This window comes from Gigantopelta aegis, chromosome 6, assembly GCF_016097555.1.
Source record: "Gigantopelta aegis isolate Gae_Host chromosome 6, Gae_host_genome, whole genome shotgun sequence".
NCBI lineage: Eukaryota > Metazoa > Mollusca > Gastropoda > Neomphalida > Peltospiridae > Gigantopelta > Gigantopelta aegis.
In genome coordinates this window covers 77,384,128-77,402,494 of record NC_054704.1, presented here as the reverse complement: position 1 = coordinate 77,402,494, position 18,367 = coordinate 77,384,128, and the positions used below count along the sequence as shown (strand labels likewise).

Here is an 18,367-nt window from a genome sequence, read left to right as displayed (position 1 = left end):
ATGTCATGTATACTTGTCAATCTTAGATCTTGGCATTAAAAAAATAATAAAATAAAATAATTAATTTTAAAAAACTTATATATTTATATTTATGTTTAAATATTATGATTTAGTACATATTTTTAAAAATAACTCTTTTATCCAAAAATGTTAAGAACACTAGCAAAAATTTTTAAACATTAATTAGTACATTTACGATATTACTCTTGCAGATAATGTTGCATCATCATTATTTTTGGTTTGTGAAAAGTAGACCTAAGACAAATTTATATAAATCTTATAAATTAATATTCAGTTTTTACTATAATTAGGTAAAATGGTGTGGTACATATTTAAAATCATCATAACCAATTAATAAACATTGTATTTCCACTAATCATAAGTAAAAGCTCATTACTGACATCGTATGAAATATAAGGGAATTATACATTTCCATGAGTAACTTTATGTCAAACACAATATTTATTAATTGTACGAAAATAATCCCTTGATGTGTACTCTTGTTACCAACATTTTACTGCACAAACCTACAAATCTAACTGATACAAGCATAGTTTATATAGTTAATTGGTATTTTTTGTTGTCTTGCTTTGAATAATGATTTTGATATCATGTGTATTGATGCATACGGCTGCTGTCAACTCTGGCACTTCTAGCCATAGAACTTTTTATTATGTAATCTAAGCTTAGTGGGAAGACATTTTACAAGTCAGAGGCTTTATAAGGACTAAATTAGATAGTTTTATATATGGCAACACTGAATGTCAATACACATCCATGGTAGCTTGCATTTTTTTATGCTTAGAAAATAATTTCCTGGGAGAAACGTTTTTTCAACGGGAGACTTGATCAAATACTGGGAGTCTCCCGAGGAATCCGGGAGGGTTGACAGGTCTGTCCCTTCCATGAAAAATACTTTGGCTATTGGGTGTCAAACAAAGGTAAGTGACGGAAACAGTGCTTTGGCTTAAGGGTGGATAATTCAACAATTTTTGTTATCAACTTACATTGATTTTGTACATGTCAGTTACTAAGGACTTGTAGTTTATAAAACTGTAAGTTACATATATTTGTCACAATACTGTGACACATTCAAACAATGATTGGTGGTGTGAAAGTTTCCAATGTAAATCTAGCAGACTGACCTGATTTGGGCTGAACTGGTGATTGTGGTTCAGAGTGTGTTTCAGAAGTCTTCGTCCAGTGCCTCCGTTCTCGCCGTAGATCTCTATATAAACACTGTGTTCAGTCTTGTTCACCTCACCCAAGTGGACACAAACTTGGTAGTTCAGAACTGAGAAAATATTTTTATATAACGTTTATTTCATATTTCAATTTTTTTAAAACATAAAACAAAACTGGATAAATTCTACAAGATGGTTTGCTTTGAGAGTCATTATTAACACTGGAAAAAAAATAAAAAATAAATATATATATATATATACTCTTCAAAAGAAGAAACGCAAAACCACATTGTCGTAACATTTGGAGAATTGATTTAATTATTGAATGGTGAGTCCGATAATTACCAAATGTTGCAGGATTGTTCACAATTCACTCTAGTCCATTGTGAGTAAGTGATAGGACACACCACCAAGGTCAAGGTCATCTGGAGTCAATACCGGGTGTGGCCTCCGCGTGTGTTGACAACTGCCTGGCACCGCCTGCCCATTGAAGCAACCAGAGTACGGATGACGTCCCGGGGGATGGTGGCCCACTCGGCCTGCAAGGCTGCTGTCAGCTCGGGCAGGGTCTGGGGCTGTAGTTGTCGCTGTCGGAGGCGTCGGTCCAACTCGTCCCATAGATGCTCAATTGGGTTCAAATCCGGTGATATCGATGGCCAAGGAAGGACATTAATGTTGTTGTTCTGTAGGAAAGCCGTTGTGGGACGTGCTGTGTGAGGCCTGGCGTTGTCATGTTGGAACACTGCGTTGGCATTGGCCATAACTGGAACGATGTGTGGCCGGAGGATCTGGTCAGTGTAGCCCTGTGCATTCAGGTTGCCCTGCACGTGGACCAGGTCAGTTCTGCCAGTGTGTGAGATGGCTGCCCACACCATGACACTACCCCCGCCGAATCTGTCCACTTCCTGCACGCAGTTTGCCGCATAACGTTCACCACGACGCCTATACACGCGACATCTTCCATCATGACGTCGGAGCAGAAATCGGGACTTGTCACTGAACCACACCTGTCTCCATCGCAGTTGAGGCCATTGTTGATGAATCTGGCACCACTGCAGTCGGAGTCGACGGTGTTGTGGTGTTAAGATGACACCTCGAACTGGACGTCTGGCACGAATTCCTACCTCACGTAGGCGGTTCCGTACGGTCTGGTCGGATATCCTGCGCAAACCTGGTATTGCTGCGGCTGTGGAGGTGGCAGTAGTCAATCGTCCCCGAAGGTGGCGTACCCGGATGTAGCGGTCCTGCCCGGGGGTAGTGACCCGTGGTCGACCGGATCTAGGGAGGTCACGTGTTGATCCATGTTGCTGGTAACGGTCCCACAGTCTGGAGATGGTGCTTGGGGACACATGGAATGCCCTGGCAACGGCCGTTCTGGATTCGCCTGCGTCTAGTCGGCCAATGGCATTGTTTCTCTGCGGTTCACTGAGACGTGGCATGTCCTGGATTGTCAACTGTCGGCCAGATACAGAGGCCAGGCAAGCGAACACCCTGCACTTTTATACTGTCGGTGTTCATGTTGCACGTGCAGACAACGCACGTGCAGTGGTGACATGGTTTGCACGTGGCTGCGTTTTTGCGAATATTCACATTTTGAAACTTTATTTTACAGTAGCTGCGTTTTATCGAATGTAACCGTGGGAATGTGTTTGGGACATGCAATGACCTTATATTCACAAAGCATGAACCGGTAGGAAACATAAAATCGGAGTTATAACCCATTTGTACCCTTTTGCGTTTCTTTTTTTGAAGAGTATATATATATATACACATAATCATTATGATGGTGATCCCCGTATCAGACAATGGTCGTAGATCTTGTCAGTCTGACATTATCTCCAAATATTGCATGGACATACCTATTGTACTTCGTTTTTCTGCTAGTATCAAATTAAAAAAACTTTCCAATTTCTTACAATTCGATCTGTTCAGTCTAGTTCTATGAGCTATCCTGTATGTGGTAAAGTGTATATAAAAGATCCTTTTTTCAAAACAATTATAATTTTATTTTACACTTATATTTTGTTTATATACAATAGCTGATGATTAATTAAGTAATCTGCTTTAGTGGTGTCATTAAACAAAGAAACTTTAACTTTATAAAACTATAATCCCGAAGCCATACTGGCTTGTATGTATACCCACCTGGCAAGACCTTGATAGCTGGCCACACAACTGGAAATTCTCTCCACCCATCTTGATTTTTGTCGACTGCAATCCAGCTGTTGAAGTCATAGCAAAACGTGTCATGTGTGTCATCATCCTCAAAGAGGATCTGGAAGATGAAAAACATCGATGAATTATTTACAGGCAACAAACATGTCAAAGTTCAATTTCTTTCTAAAGTATCTTTTAAATAAACTTTTAATTTAAACACTTTACAATATCAGACCTTGACATTTAAAGGAAGCTATCAATCTTGCTCTCCATCACTCTTCCGAGACTAGTTCAAGGAGAATAATTTTTAGCTCCCCTTAGTATGTGCATTTATGTGGTATCTAGGGCGAGACGTAGCCCAGGGGTAAAGCGCTCGCTTGATGCGCGGTCGGTTTGGGATCGATCACCATCAGTGGGCCCATTGAACTATTTCTCGCTCCAGCCAGTGCACCACGACTGGTATATCAAAGGCCGTATTATGTACTACCCTGTCTGTGGGATGGTGCATATAAAAGATCCCTTGCTGTTAATCGAAAAGAGTAGCCCATGAAATGGCAACAGCGGGTTTCCTCTCTCAATATCTGTATGATCCTTAACCATATGTCCGACACCATATAACCGTAAATAAAATGTATCGAGTGCGTCGTTAAATAAAACATTTCCTTCATTATATGGTATCAGTACGGTAAGTTTTTAAATGGCTTTTCATAATCTAAGTTCAATTGATTGCTTTATTATCAATGTATTTCAGGCGAGGTCTGCAATATATAAAATAGATACTGCTTTGCATACTGAGGGACTGAAAATAATAGTAATCACCTATGAATGGTTCAAATACTGGACAGATCATACCTGCTGTATTCAATTTGCTGTTAATATTAAATATTAGTTTGATGATTGTGTGTAATTTAAAAGATATGTAGATGACAATCATAAATGTTAGGGTAGTTTTCATTTGAATTTCTTTAGTATTTTAGTAAATAGCCAGTGTTTATATTAGTACAATACATACTCTGTTCAAATTGAAAGCCTTTTCCACACTGTAATCCTTGAACCCAATTCTGATCTTGAAAAGGTCACCAACATCTTCTGAAAGCTTCAACTGAAAATGATTTGTTAAATTTTTTTATTTGAAAATCAAATCACAGGCTTACGGTTTCAATCATATCCTAACATGCACTTGAAAAAAACAAATGGCATGTGTAAGTCAACAAGAAATCAAACCAACAGCCACTACAGTCAACTTCAAACAGGCCACCCTCTTGTCAGGGTATTATTTTTATGACTAAGCACTGAAATCAAACAATTCTAATTTAAAATGTTCATATCAATAATGTGTTGTATTAAACATATTCTACTTCACAATATGAAGAAAACTTGAATAATTTTCATTTTTAATTCAATACTTAACCTGAACTCTGACCTACTGCATAACCCCCACCCCCACCCCCCCCCCCACCTTTTATGAACTGGCCAGGACATCCAATCAAAGACTAAAAAATTCAACAGGTCAGAAGTCAGTTTATGCATGAAAAGAAATATACTTCTGACAACCAGATGCAAAAATCTATATTATATATTTATTACAAAATACTATATATAAACAAAAAACAAAAATAAGTCTGTTAACCCCATGATGTCAACTAAAACTTCATTACTTGTATAGTTTTACATTATAGTTCTTTAACTTAAAAATACACATAATCTTCATTTTGACCTTTGATCACTAAAACCACATGGTTAGTTAACATTTAATTTTTTATACCTCACAAATAATTTAAAATGTTCATTCTTTGACAGCTAACATTACCCAAAACATATGATTAATTAATGTTTTTCACCTTGGAAATGTTGATTTGTCCTGTTAGGAAAGGTTTGTTGCTGTTAGAGCTAAACTCACGAAATAATACACAATTAATTAATGCTTAAATTAAAATACTTTAAGGTACCACACCACCATTTGTCATGTCGTTAAATGTTGTAGCAGCTTAATAAAGTCTGGTTTAGGAAATAGTTAATTAAAAATAAATCACAATATTTTGAAATGTAAATGGTAGGTACGTGTTATTTTGAAAACAACTGTGCAAATGGTATACTGCCACAAGTATAACAGCAAAATGAGGTGCTCTGACATAAGGGTGGCTAACTGAAATGTTTATGGTGAACATATGTTGATTTTTCACAAGGTAGTTGTCAAGAGAGTAGGGCTTTGCACGAGTCCAAAATATTGGACTCGAGTACTCGAGGGTCAAACTCGACCCGGACCCGAATACCTGACACTTACACTAGATGATAATGAAACTATAAGAATAAAGTAAAATACCATTATGCACTTTCATTCCAGTGTTAAACTAGAATGCCAAACCATACCATTGTATTGCATTTAGAAACTGGTTGATACATTCAGACGGCTAGATTAAAAAAAGAAACTAGCGCATGATCATATAGTTCTAATTATTGTGTAACTTGTATTGCTGATTAGTTACTGCTGAAGTTAATGTCCTACACTGTCTCACTTGTAGGGGTACTCGAGTCCTGTGAACAGACTCGTCTTGCTAAACTCAGCCCATGCCCGAGTACTCAAGTACTCGTGGAGACCCTACAAGAGAGAGTAGTCCCTAAAATAAGTCCTCTCAATATTGCTGTATTTTTCACAGAATATATTCCAATATAAAACTTGTATTTATTTGCTTGGAGTAATTAATGGTAGTGTGCAACCTTAAATGTTTTTTCACCTTGCAGATGTCAATCTGCCCTGCTTGGAAAGGTTTCTTCCTGTCTGAGTTTAGCACGATCATCTGACTCTCCGACTTGTCTCCACACATGACCACTGTGAGGTCATCAACTGACCCACGAGTACCAGCATCCCCCGTCCACACCTTCACCTGCCAGTTACCCCGAGACAGAGGCTGATCCTTCGCTGGGACAGCAACAGGGCTGGGGCGTGTCTTAGACAGAGGAATCGTGATCTTTTCTTCAGCAGAACTTTTCTTATTAGCACCAACCCAACTGCAGAAAGTTACAATGATTTGAAATAATATGTGATGAAGTTGTGTTTGCCTTAAGATTTATATTAAAGTAAAGTAGGCCTATATATATGAAACACTAGTCTGCATAGATCTTTCTGGATTAATTTAGAGAATTAAGAAAAAAAAGCGAGACATATTTCTCTTTATTACAAAATGACAATCATTAACAGAGAAAAGTTAGAAATTAGGTTTTATGCACAAGTATTGGATGTTTATTAATTCAAAAGATGGACATGTTAGTGTGCAATATTGAAGGAAGGAAATGTTTTATTTAACGACGCACTCAACACATTTTATTTACAATTATATGGCATCAGACATATGGTTAAGGACCACACAGATATATAGAGAGAGGAAACCTGCTGTCACCACTTCATGGGCTACTCTTTTCAATTAGCAGCAAGGAATCTTTTATATGCACCATCCCATAAACAGGATAGTACATACCACAGCCTTTGTTACACCAGTCGTAGTGCACTGGCTGGAACAAGAAATAGCCCAATGGGGCCATCGAGGGGGATCGATCCTAAACTGACCGTGCATCAAGCGAGCGCTTTACCACTGGGCTACGTCCTGCCCCATTGTGTGAAATATTGAAGTGTCAGGCCTAGTGATGTTCCAGTGATCAATTATAATTGAAAACTAATCAGTTTGGCTCTACCAATGTGAAGATTAATTACAAAACTATAATCAATTGTATATAATTCTAACCAATTGTGTAATCGAAAGTTAATTGGTTGCTGCAAACTGATTATACCAATGATCAATGATGAAATTTTAACCGAATGCCAACACTAGTAAGACCTAATGAAAAAACCACTCAAGCATATTTCTATACCATGAGAAATTAAAATAAGTGCCTTACTCATTGTGACTAAATATCCATTCTGTGTTATCAAACTGCCCGGCCTTTACAATGATCTGTTCCAGAAACCAGGAATCACCAGGTCCTTTAGCTACAACAATGTTTTCAAGATCTCCCAGGTATACTGAATCTACTGTGAAAGTTTCATTCTGAAAATGAAAAACAAAAATATATTGTGACTATGGAAAAAACTGGCCAAAGTCACCAATAGGAATTCATGCATAAATGTCATTTTTAAATAATTAAGACAAAAATTGTTCTTTTAAAAAAAAATAAGTTTATAATAAAAAGCAATATCTTTACTTTCTACTTTAAAAAAATGTAAGGGATGTGAATATTTTTTTTTTGAAAGATGTAAAACATGTTTGCAGTCTTAATCACTATTTAGTAATCCCAGTTTCGCTAAGAAACAATTTTTTTTTTGTTATTATTAAATGTAGAATAAAATCCTTTAGCCTGTACATTTTATAACATGATACAAATGTGAAACATTTAGAAGAAATTATAAAAAAAAGAAATCTTCTTTGGCAGGGTTTTGTCAAAGACTGTCACAATTGTATATGACACCTCAGCACATGTAGTCTTGAGCATTAGGAAACCTATTAAAAAATAGAGAACTTGGGAACATTTCCATCTCAGGTTTTTGCTGTATGACCGCATCTGGCTGTAGTACTGGTCCAAATAGGTGGTTCATTAACCGATTCACTCCAGCTGTCTCTTGCGCTATACACCCATGTCCCAAAATGTCAATGCACAATATTACAATATAACATGAGCAAAATACAGCCAGAAGGCCTACCACTAAAAATACATATTGTTTTAATTCTTCACCATTTCCTGGAAGTGAATATGTGAACCATAACATGTGTCATAATTTCAATTAGGAACTATAGTGGACTGTGATCAATGAACTCTCACCCAGAAGTGAACTGTGTAGTGAGACCTAAGATTAACTACTATTTTGGTTTGCATGTTTTGCCTTTCTACAAATCATTTGGTATAAAATGTGTAAGACCAACTGACGGGTGATCGTGATCTGTTGACAGCAATGTGTCTCAGTCCGCAGTCCTGTTCACTGCCCTGGATGTTGATGTAGATGTCAGAGTTCGTCCTCGACTGCTTGTTGTTCCCAGTGTACACTTCAACTTGGTACTTGATAACTGAAATAATCACATGTGCATGATTTTTGGAATTCAATATGTAGATGCATACAAGAACTGATTCTATGGGTATCAATAAGAGTGTTTCCATATGAGCTATGCATTTTATGGTAGCCACATGGAAAGAAAGAAAGAAATGTTTTATTTAACGACGCACTCAACACACTTTATTTACGGTTATATGATGTCAAACATATGGTGAAGGACCACACAGATAATGAGAGAGGAAACCCGCTGTCACCACTTCATGGGCTATTCTTTTTGATTAGCAGCAAGGGGTCTTTTATATAAACCATCCCACAGACAGGGTAGTACATACCACAGCTTTTGATATACCAGTCGTGGTGCACTGGCTGGAATGAGAAATAACTCGGTGGGCCCATCGACAGGGATCGATCCCACACCGACCGCACATCGAGCGAGCGCTGTACCACTAGGCTACATCCCGCCCCGGTAGCCACATGGTTAAAATCAGTAAGTTGACAAACATGGAAAACTGGTCTAAATGTTATTGATGATCAAGTTTCATGAACAAATTTTATAAATCTATTTATAATACTGCATTTTAAAAACTTGATTTCACATGCTAGAGTTCTATTTTTCATTAAATAAAGAGATTATTATGTAACAGACAAACATAATCAAGACAATATAGCTTATGTTTTTGTAATCAAAAGGTACTATTATGTCCACAACACTGGTGTAGGAAGCAGGGGGGAGGGGGAATGTGCCCCATCACTTTGTAGCAGCAGCAATTATTTTTATATATTTTTACATGTATTTATATATATAGGTGTGTGTGTGTGTCCCCACGTTTTGGCACCTTCCTATGCCTGTGCAAATAGATATTGGGTAAATCTGACTACAAAACACTTGTCATATTCAAAATCACATCTCTGCATTATGTAGAGTCAAAAGGATGTTTTAACATGGTCACTGTCAAGTGCTGTGTCTCCAGAATGACTGTCACCTAATGAAGTATGTTTTAAATGTTATTGTTAGAGAAATGGATACTTAAATTTCATGTATATAGGCAGAAGTGTATTCTGTATGAGGCAACATATTAAAAGATTATTTCTCAGTTTACTCACTAGGTGGAAAGGGTTCGCCTGGTCTCATAACAGGAAGTTCCATGGTGCCATCTCCGATCTGTCCAACCCAGGAAGTGAAGTCAAAGAAGAGATTTTCGGCACTGTCAACATCCATTATCATCACCTAAAGAAAAAAACAAAAAAACAGTACACATTTTTAATACAATAAACCAATCAGGAATGATAATACATGGGGTTTGATTCTGTGTATGTGTGTGTGAGAGAGAGAGAGAGAGAGAGAGAGAGAGAGAGAGAGAGAGAGAGAGAGAGAGAGAGAGAGAGAGAGAGAGAGAGAGAGAGAGAGAGAGAGAGACAGACAGACAATTATGTCCACTACAGCACATTAATTAATTAATCTTCGGTAATTTTGACATATAGTCTTAGAGAAAACCTGGTACATTTTCCATTAGCAGCAAGGGATCTTTTATACGCACTTTCACCCAAACAGGAAAGCACATACCACAGCTTTTGACCAGTTGTAGTGCACTGGTTGGAAAAAGAAAAAACCCAATCAGTTGAATGGATCTACCAAGGTGGTTTGATCCAGCAACGTAAGCACCTCAAGTGAGCACTCAACTGACTGAGCTAAATCCCGAACAGACAAGAGACAGAGACAGACAGACAGACAGAGAAGAAAGCTTGTATGTGTGCATGCATGCATGTGCAGTTACGCAAACCTACATTCTTCTTAAAATTCTAATTTTAATATGAAACAGTTTTATTAATATTTTGTATGAGGTGTGCAAACAAATAAAATTCATGCAGTGTTACATACTATCTAATAAGATTTTAAAACACAAAAAAAAATCCAATTACTAATTCCATCAAAACTGGGGGGGGGGGGGGTGATACTTTTATCTAAAGAACTAGTTTACATACATCTTGTATCGCCCAGGCTGCTTGAGGATCAGACCTGTTACCATAGGATAGTCGCATCTTTTTCATGTCACCTATGTTGCCAAACTTTACTGCCTGCAAGTATACAAATTTAATAATCAAACATTTAACAATAAAATAGTTAAAACTCATTATTAAAATATTCTTCAAGGCTGTTCATAAACACCTATTATTTGATACTTTAAACATATAATATAATTAAAATCAGAATGCAAATAGATGAGACTGAAATGAAGGCAGACTATCTACTGAAACATTCACCAGTTCATAAAATTTTCTATTTATTTGTAAATATCAGCTAGTCAAAACAATTCTAATCATTAAATAAATTAGAAAAAAGGAATGTAACAAATCTGTCAAAGTTCCATTTTATTTTTAGAAAATAAAATGATTCTCAAAGTTATAAATGCTGATAGATGTAACAATTCAACAAAACGTAAGTGATATGCACAACGTACAGAACATTTCTCAGTTCTGCCTGGCTGCAGTGTTGGCCTGTTTCCATCAGTAAGCTGTAGAGGACCTGCGACACCGTAGGCCCCATACGCTGTGATGGACACTGGTCGAGATACAGACTGGCCGGTCTTCCCGTCAAATATCTTGTCTTCTGATGCCATCGTGAGCCATATATCCCACACACCCTCTATAATACAGAGAAAGGAAAGGCACATTTGTTTGATAGCACAGCATATTTCAAACTATGGTACAGTTATTTGGGGGTATTTCACATAACAGTTATACTTATATCGTATGTTTTACATGTGTTTGGTATCTATTTCATGCAGAAAATTACATCATTACAGAAGATGGAGGATTGTAAGGATAAGAGAAAATAAAATCCATGTATGTACACTTCAAACTATATTAACTGATAGTAATGTGAACTGTGGTTTAGTCATAGTTTTAGTTTACATGCAAAATTAGGTTTACAGTGTATTGTGACATTGGTTCCTGGTATCTAACATATGGTACTTCCAATGATTGGTAGAGAAAACCTGTAAACCACAACACAACCTACTCCTTCAAAGCAGCTAGGCATCTTTTATACACACTTAACTTCCCAGGATAGAATACTAGTATCATTATAATGGACTTTGAAGTACTACTAATTGGGCTAAAGTTGGGATGGGAAGAAAGTAAAGTTAGTTTTACTTAACGATGCCTCTAGAGCACATTGATTTTTATCTTATCATCGGCTATTGGACATCAAACATATGGTCATTCTGACATATTTCTTTAGAGGAAACCCACAGCCACCACATAGGCTACTCTTTCCAATAAGCAGCAAGGGATCTTTTATATGCACTTTCCTACAGACAGGACAGCACATACCACGGCGTTTGATGAACCAGTTGTGGATCACTGGTTGGAACAGAACATAGACCAAACTGCAAATGGGTCTACTGAGAAGGATCCAGGAATGGGAAGAAAACCTGAGCCTATTTATAATGATCAATTTTGCAATCCATCATACCTCAGTCAAGTTCTCTAACAACGAGCTACACCTTGGTCCCCTCTACAGTAGTATGTATTCGATAGTAAATTAAATCAGATTCTTAACTGTATTACTGAAAAAAAATTCTAAGTTTATTTTAAAAGAAACAAATGACTAATTTGAATACAAGTGCTGGCTGCGTATGTAAATTATTATGTAAATAACAACTTACTTGACTTTGATTTCTGAGCAGGTGAAATGTCAGCAATAGGTTTTAACTGGACTAGGGGAGACAACTCTCTAACAAGTTCCCGGTCTTCACATCCTGTATCAAACCATCTGTCAACAAAATAAACAAATTAATTTGTTAAAATCTAGAGTTTGGTAGTTCTTAATTTATTCTGTTTTGGGTCCAGTATTATTTCTATATATATGACTGCAGACTGGTATATCAAAGGCTGTGATATGTTTATGGGATAGTGCATATAAAAGACCCTCAATACTAATGGGAAAATGTCGCAGGTTTCCTCTCTATATGTCAAAATTACCAAATGTATGACATCCAACAGCCAATGATTAATAAATCAATGTGCTCTAGTGGTGTTGTTAAACAAAACAAACTTTAAATTAACTCTCTAAACACAACACAAAGTTAATTTTCAAAACAGCAAGAATTTTATCTTTTAATATTTACTCTCAGTCTTGAAATAAAATATATTCAAATGTACACAACTGATGCAATATAGATAAATACATTCAATAAAAATAAAATATTAGTAAATAATATTAATTTGAGCTAATGTTTTTTCAACCCAACAGACCTGTTGGCCATGAAGACTGTTTCAGCCACCCCATCCTTGGGTCCACTATCTGTCGACACGGTGACGCGATCACAGTGCCAACCTCTTCCCCGACCAGGCAGGTTGTGACCAATCAGGATCTTCCTCAAAACACCAAGGTCGAGTGATTTCACGCTAAACCGGTCTCTCTGTGAAACAACATTTCATTTCAACTTATTTTCGTGCTTATATCCAATTAAAATTCAATCATTCTGTCTTGGGCACACACTTCAGCTATTTGGGCTGTCTGTCCAGGACAGTGGATTAGTTGTTAGTTGGTTAGTGGTTAGTGACAGAGAAGAGGGTGTAGTGGCCTTATACCTAGCCAGGAATAATGAAAGTGTTCTATCACTGTGTTAACAAATCATATTATATATGGTTTACTGAAAACTGTCAATTACTTCAGTTCACAAATTACAAAAGTAATAACCTATTTACAGGGAACATTTTATTTTCAAAATCTTGATTAGCAATATTTCTAGTCAATTGAAAATTTATTACCAACTACTCTTTAATGTTTTAAAGTTGTGTAGCAATTTCTGAAACTTGCATAGTGAATCACGACGTGATTCTGAACAAAATGCTTCCTGATTTATTTAGACATGATGTTAAGTGATAGTGTAAACAATGCTAGGTTCTGGGCATAAAATATTCCAGATGCAATGAAATTTCAATGCAACCAAATTACTGAGGCTAAGGTTAGGGTTAGTTTTAGACTTAAAATAAACATTTCTGAGTATCTTATTTTCTTGGATATTACATATTACTGCAGAGTTTTGAAGACAGACAAATAACAAACAAATGGAAATTAATGTAAAAATAAAACTATAATTAAAGTATGACAATCACAATGATTATTTTGATATAAGCTCACAACCATCTCTTATGTATGTATCACTCATATTTTAAAGTCAGCAGTAATTAATATTCTTAATTTCTGCCCTGGACTCAGTCATTGGCTAAGACAGAGGTGATGCACAAGGTTAATGTGCCTGAACCATAATTGGATATGTTAATGGAGTTTCCAATTCCAATTTATATTCCACAACTTTACAAAATGGAATATCTGAAAACAAAATCACACAAATATCTCTAATGCACTGTAATTGAGTAACATCTGTTCTGTTTCTAACCTGTCCTCTTTCAAATGGATACTTGTTGTTAGTCGACTTGTACAGAGTCTTCTCCCCTGCATCACCCCAGTCACCAATCAGGGTGCAAACTATCTCGGCTTCTGTCTCTGCAACCGGCTTGTCTCCTGTTGTTACTGTCAGGTCATATGTTATTTCTGAAGAAAAGTAACAAATATTAATAGCACAGATTACATGTAATATACTGAGAAATAAATAAAAACACTTGTTATTGTAGACGAAATGTAATTCACTGTTAGTGTTGTAATGTTTGTATCAGGTCAGGTCAGGTCAGGTCAGGTCAGGGTGTTTAACGTGCACATTCAGAACAAGCTGTTGTAGTGCACGCCTGTCCTGGGCACAGGTGCTGACCTCGGCCGGCTCCTCCATCCAGGACAAAAAAGGGGTGGGAGGGGGGACCGCCTGCACTGGTAGGTACAAGGGAGCATCAGCAGTCCGACTGGGGTCGGTAACAGGCAGAGGATGGTATGGTGCTATGGAATTTGGAAAGTCTCGGAGGATTAAGCCAAAGTGAACTGGTGCGCATTTTTGTGAAGGAAATTAGGCACAATTTTGAACGGTCCGACAAAAAATAAAGAAGGGAGCTAGGTAGAGTTTGGAAGATTAGTAAGCCGAAAGTAGCTCGTTAAGGGGACCTAGATGGCTATGGTTGCCCATAGGGGCCCTTAGAAGGGCCTGAACTGTTCAGCTCAATGTTTGTATAAAACACAAAGATGTAAGTAGTGTAAGATTAACTGCCAGTAACAGGTTTAACTTCCTGACACTATGGATGAGAATTTTGGCTACAGTCACTATTTGCTATTAATATTGATGTGGTCCCTTATTTTTATCCATCAATATAATTTTATAATGTTACATGACTCCAACACAAGTATACATTATAAGACTCCATTATATGTGGTCATGTGGGATAGAAAATGTACACCAGAGGTGGTTAAAATGTCTACCTGGGACGAAGCTTGCCGAGTCCCATGGTTGAAATTTTCACCACCGAGTGTGTATTTTTTCTATCCGACATGATCACATATGATGGGTGTCTTTTTCTCTCATTCATTCGGTAAATAAATCATTATTTTACATGAACAGACAAAGATGGCTCAAAAAGTAACTTTTTTTATTTGACCATTTTATCATAAATAAACTACACTATCGTATTTATCATATTTGTTTAAAATTTAACACTACAAATTAACAAGATAGCTTTCATAATGAAGGTTTTAATAACAAATAATTAATTTAATGACCTCACTTTACCATCTGACATTAATATGACGTCATATATTACAAATGATGTCATGTTAAACACGAGCACGTGATATCCCATATAGGATAGAAATTTATTACATAGCTTTCTTTCATGGGATAGCTGTCCTACATACCTGAGGATGAGAGAAAACTGGGTCATCGATACCTTGCTCATGTTAAAAACAACAAGAAAAAAATACCCATTTAATCTTAGGGTTAACAACCACTCCAGTGCAACACAATGCCACAATATGTATATTCTCATATTAAGTGTGCCCAAATTATATTTTTAGAAATTAAATGTCCACTAGTAACATAATTATGTCACTGAATGCTAGAGTTAATGTGGCTACCATTAATCTCTTCATTTACAATTTATATTGAATAATTTTAAAAGAATCTTAAGTAGCCAATAAAAGGTGCAATGGTTTGACCACTGTGGGTATGGGTGGGTAATTTTTGGCATGCACTGGCTCCAATCCAGATTGAAAGGAAGGAAGGAAGGAAATGTCTTATTTAACGACACACTCAACACATTATATTTATGGTTATATGGTGTCAGACATATGGTTAAGAACCACACAGCCAGAGCCCTCAAAAGTACCCGGTCTCCGGCGGCAAATCGCCGCCAGAAACAGCTTTTGCCGCCGCCTACTTTTCGAGTAAAATTGTTCAGTTGCTGCATTTAATGGATTGTAACTGATTTGCGCTAACAGAGGCCATGAGAATGCATCTCAGAGGTTCGATTTTTCAAATGTTTCTTGGGGAGGTCCCCCAGACCCCCCGCTTTGCCCCCTGCTATCATCACTGTTGTAGCCTGCTACTTCTTAAACTATTGAGGGTGCTGCACAGCAAGGGATCTTTTATATACACCATCCCACAGAGAGAATAGCACATACCACGGCCTTTGTTACACCAGTCGTGGAGCACTGGCTGGAATGAGAAATAGCCCAATGGGCCCACCGACAGGGATCAATCCCAAACCGACGGCGCATCAAGCGAGCGCTTTACCACTGGGCTACGTCCTTCCCCCTAATCCAGATTGAGGGCACCACTCTGGTAAATGATTAGTTTGTAATTAGTACCTGAGAGTGGCTCAATATCTGGTATGATCGCTGGGAGCTCTACGGCCCCCGTGACGTCATCCTCACTTGACTTTATCCAGTCTCGGTACTCCATGATAAACTCTTCACCAGTGTTGTCATCTTTCAACTTGAGCTGAAACCAACAGATAAAGAGTAAAACTGCTCAGCTTCATAGAAAAAAACAAGAACAAATTTTTTTAAGAGGGAAATACATCATTTATATGCCAAAAAACATAGATTTATTTTTATACACATTATTGAAATATGTAGAAGACAACAAAGCTAGTGAAATAACCGTGTATTCAAACTTATTCAAAGTTAAAACAAATAACAGGCATGTAATTGACTTAGATAAAATTAATATGTGTTACAGTTGAATAATACTGTTAAAAACCTATAAGATTCCTTATACAGACAAGACAATGTTGCACACAGTAAAGAATACAACTAATTTCATATTTTCTCTTGTACACAGTGGAAGGTAACAACAGGGAAAACAAAGTACTAAAATATCTTCACAATAGTAAAAAGCAAGCTATTTTATATGCTTGCAAATCATTTGTACACTGTCTCTAATGCACAGTACCGGCCTCGGTGGTATCATGGTTAGGCCATCAGTCTACAGGCTGGTAGATACTGGGTTCGGATCCCAGTCGAGGCATGGGATTTTTAATCCAGATACCGACTCCAAACCCCGAGTGAGTGCTCCGCAAGGCTCAATGGGTAGATGTAAACAACTTGCACTGACCAGTGATTCATAACTGGTTCAACAAAGGACATGGTTTGTGCTATCCTGCCTGTGGGAAGCGCAAATAAAAGATCCCTTGCTGCCTGTCATAAAAGAGTAGCCTATGTGGCAACAGTGGGTTTCCTCTAAAAAACAGTGTCAGAATGACCATATGTTTGACGTCCAATAGCCAATGATAAGATAAAAAATCAATGTGCTCTAGTGGCGTCGTTAAATAAAATAAACTTTACTTTACTTTTACTAATGCACAGTATTCAGAATTTAGATTTTTAGAGTTGCATTATAATCCATACCTTATCTAAAAACCATGAAGAATTCCCTTCTCTGGATTCAAAATATATTCTCACTTTAAAAAGAAAGCCTATACTTCCAATATTTAACTGCAAGAAAGAAAAGAAAAAGAACTGAATAAATATGAATAGAAAATCAAACTTCTAAATAAGAATTATATATTAATGTGTGTTGATCATACAATTTGAATGTTCTTGAGTTACTAGTTTTGATTACTCAGTCTGTCAACAGACACAATTACAACCGAATAGCTAATTAAAAATACCTGATGTCTTTGCTTTTATGCAATTGGATATATAGATATCCAGAAAGACTATTCAATGATTGGGAAATAAAAATTATTTAGGGGTATAAACATTTTCTCATTTTCAAGGCAAGGTCTTAATATAATTATACTCTGCCTGTCAACTAACCTTGTATTCATTTCAACAGAAATAAGTATAATTTCAATTAATTAATTAATTAAGCTATAGAACATTAACTAATCAGGAGCAGATGTAGTTAAAACTTGTGTTCGTAATGGGCAGAGTTCCTAAACACAGAATCACCTAATAAAAAATAAATAGAAAATAAAGCTGTAGAAAATATGACATATATATTTCTACCTTCTGCTCGACTATAGAGCCTGAAGTGAAAGCACCATCTTGGTTGAGTATTTTTGCATCTGTATGTCCGGTCGTGCCATACAACACAATACACACTTTGTCTCTGGTACCAGAATCTGTCTGTTCTCCTGTGTATGCCCAGGCTGTCCATTTTCCTCGGCTGTCACGGTTAGACAATTTCTGAGATTTCAAGAGCACATCATCATACAGCCCTGTGGTCAGCTGTACTTCTGCAAAATTAAACACTTTGATAAGAGTTTAAATATAAGAGTGCTGTAAAGAATACAAAATTTCATCTTAATATCTTAAGGCATTGAAAAACAATTCTGGAAAATAAAATTTTATATCTTCCTAGTTCAAATGCCATAAGTTTGTGAAAAGCGAGTAAACTGCCATGAAAGTGAAACTTAATTCGTAATAGAACACTATAAAGCTATACACAACATTTTAGCTCAGTATCTTGAGGATTTGCAAAAACAAAGGTCCGAAAAACAAATTTTCATATCTCCTATGTTCAAGGGCCATAACTCTGTCAAAAATGGGTAAATCGTTATGAGTCAATCTTGATCTGTTACAGTACATTGT

The 18,367-nt window shown here is 36.7% G+C and overlaps 1 protein-coding gene across 1 annotated transcript in view; it reads right to left on the bottom strand.

The window, feature by feature from the left end:
- The window catches only part of LOC121374734 (lipoxygenase homology domain-containing protein 1-like), a 102,552-nt gene that overhangs the window by 23,305 nt on the left and 60,880 nt on the right, over positions 1-18,367 (bottom strand). The window contains exons 42-56 of the mRNA XM_041501842.1: positions 17,783-18,012; positions 17,180-17,266; positions 16,139-16,271; positions 13,791-13,945; positions 12,640-12,806; positions 12,051-12,157; positions 10,842-11,026; positions 10,366-10,458; positions 9,487-9,610; positions 8,259-8,395; positions 7,236-7,384; positions 6,077-6,350; positions 4,354-4,443; positions 3,330-3,459; positions 1,146-1,294 (exon numbers count right to left, since the gene is read on the bottom strand). Of these exons, the coding sequence (XP_041357776.1) occupies positions 1,146-1,294; positions 3,330-3,459; positions 4,354-4,443; positions 6,077-6,350; positions 7,236-7,384; positions 8,259-8,395; positions 9,487-9,610; positions 10,366-10,458; positions 10,842-11,026; positions 12,051-12,157; positions 12,640-12,806; positions 13,791-13,945; positions 16,139-16,271; positions 17,180-17,266; positions 17,783-18,012 (2,210 nt within the window). The remainder of the gene's footprint in view (positions 1-1,145; positions 1,295-3,329; positions 3,460-4,353; positions 4,444-6,076; positions 6,351-7,235; positions 7,385-8,258; positions 8,396-9,486; positions 9,611-10,365; positions 10,459-10,841; positions 11,027-12,050; positions 12,158-12,639; positions 12,807-13,790; positions 13,946-16,138; positions 16,272-17,179; positions 17,267-17,782; positions 18,013-18,367) is intronic.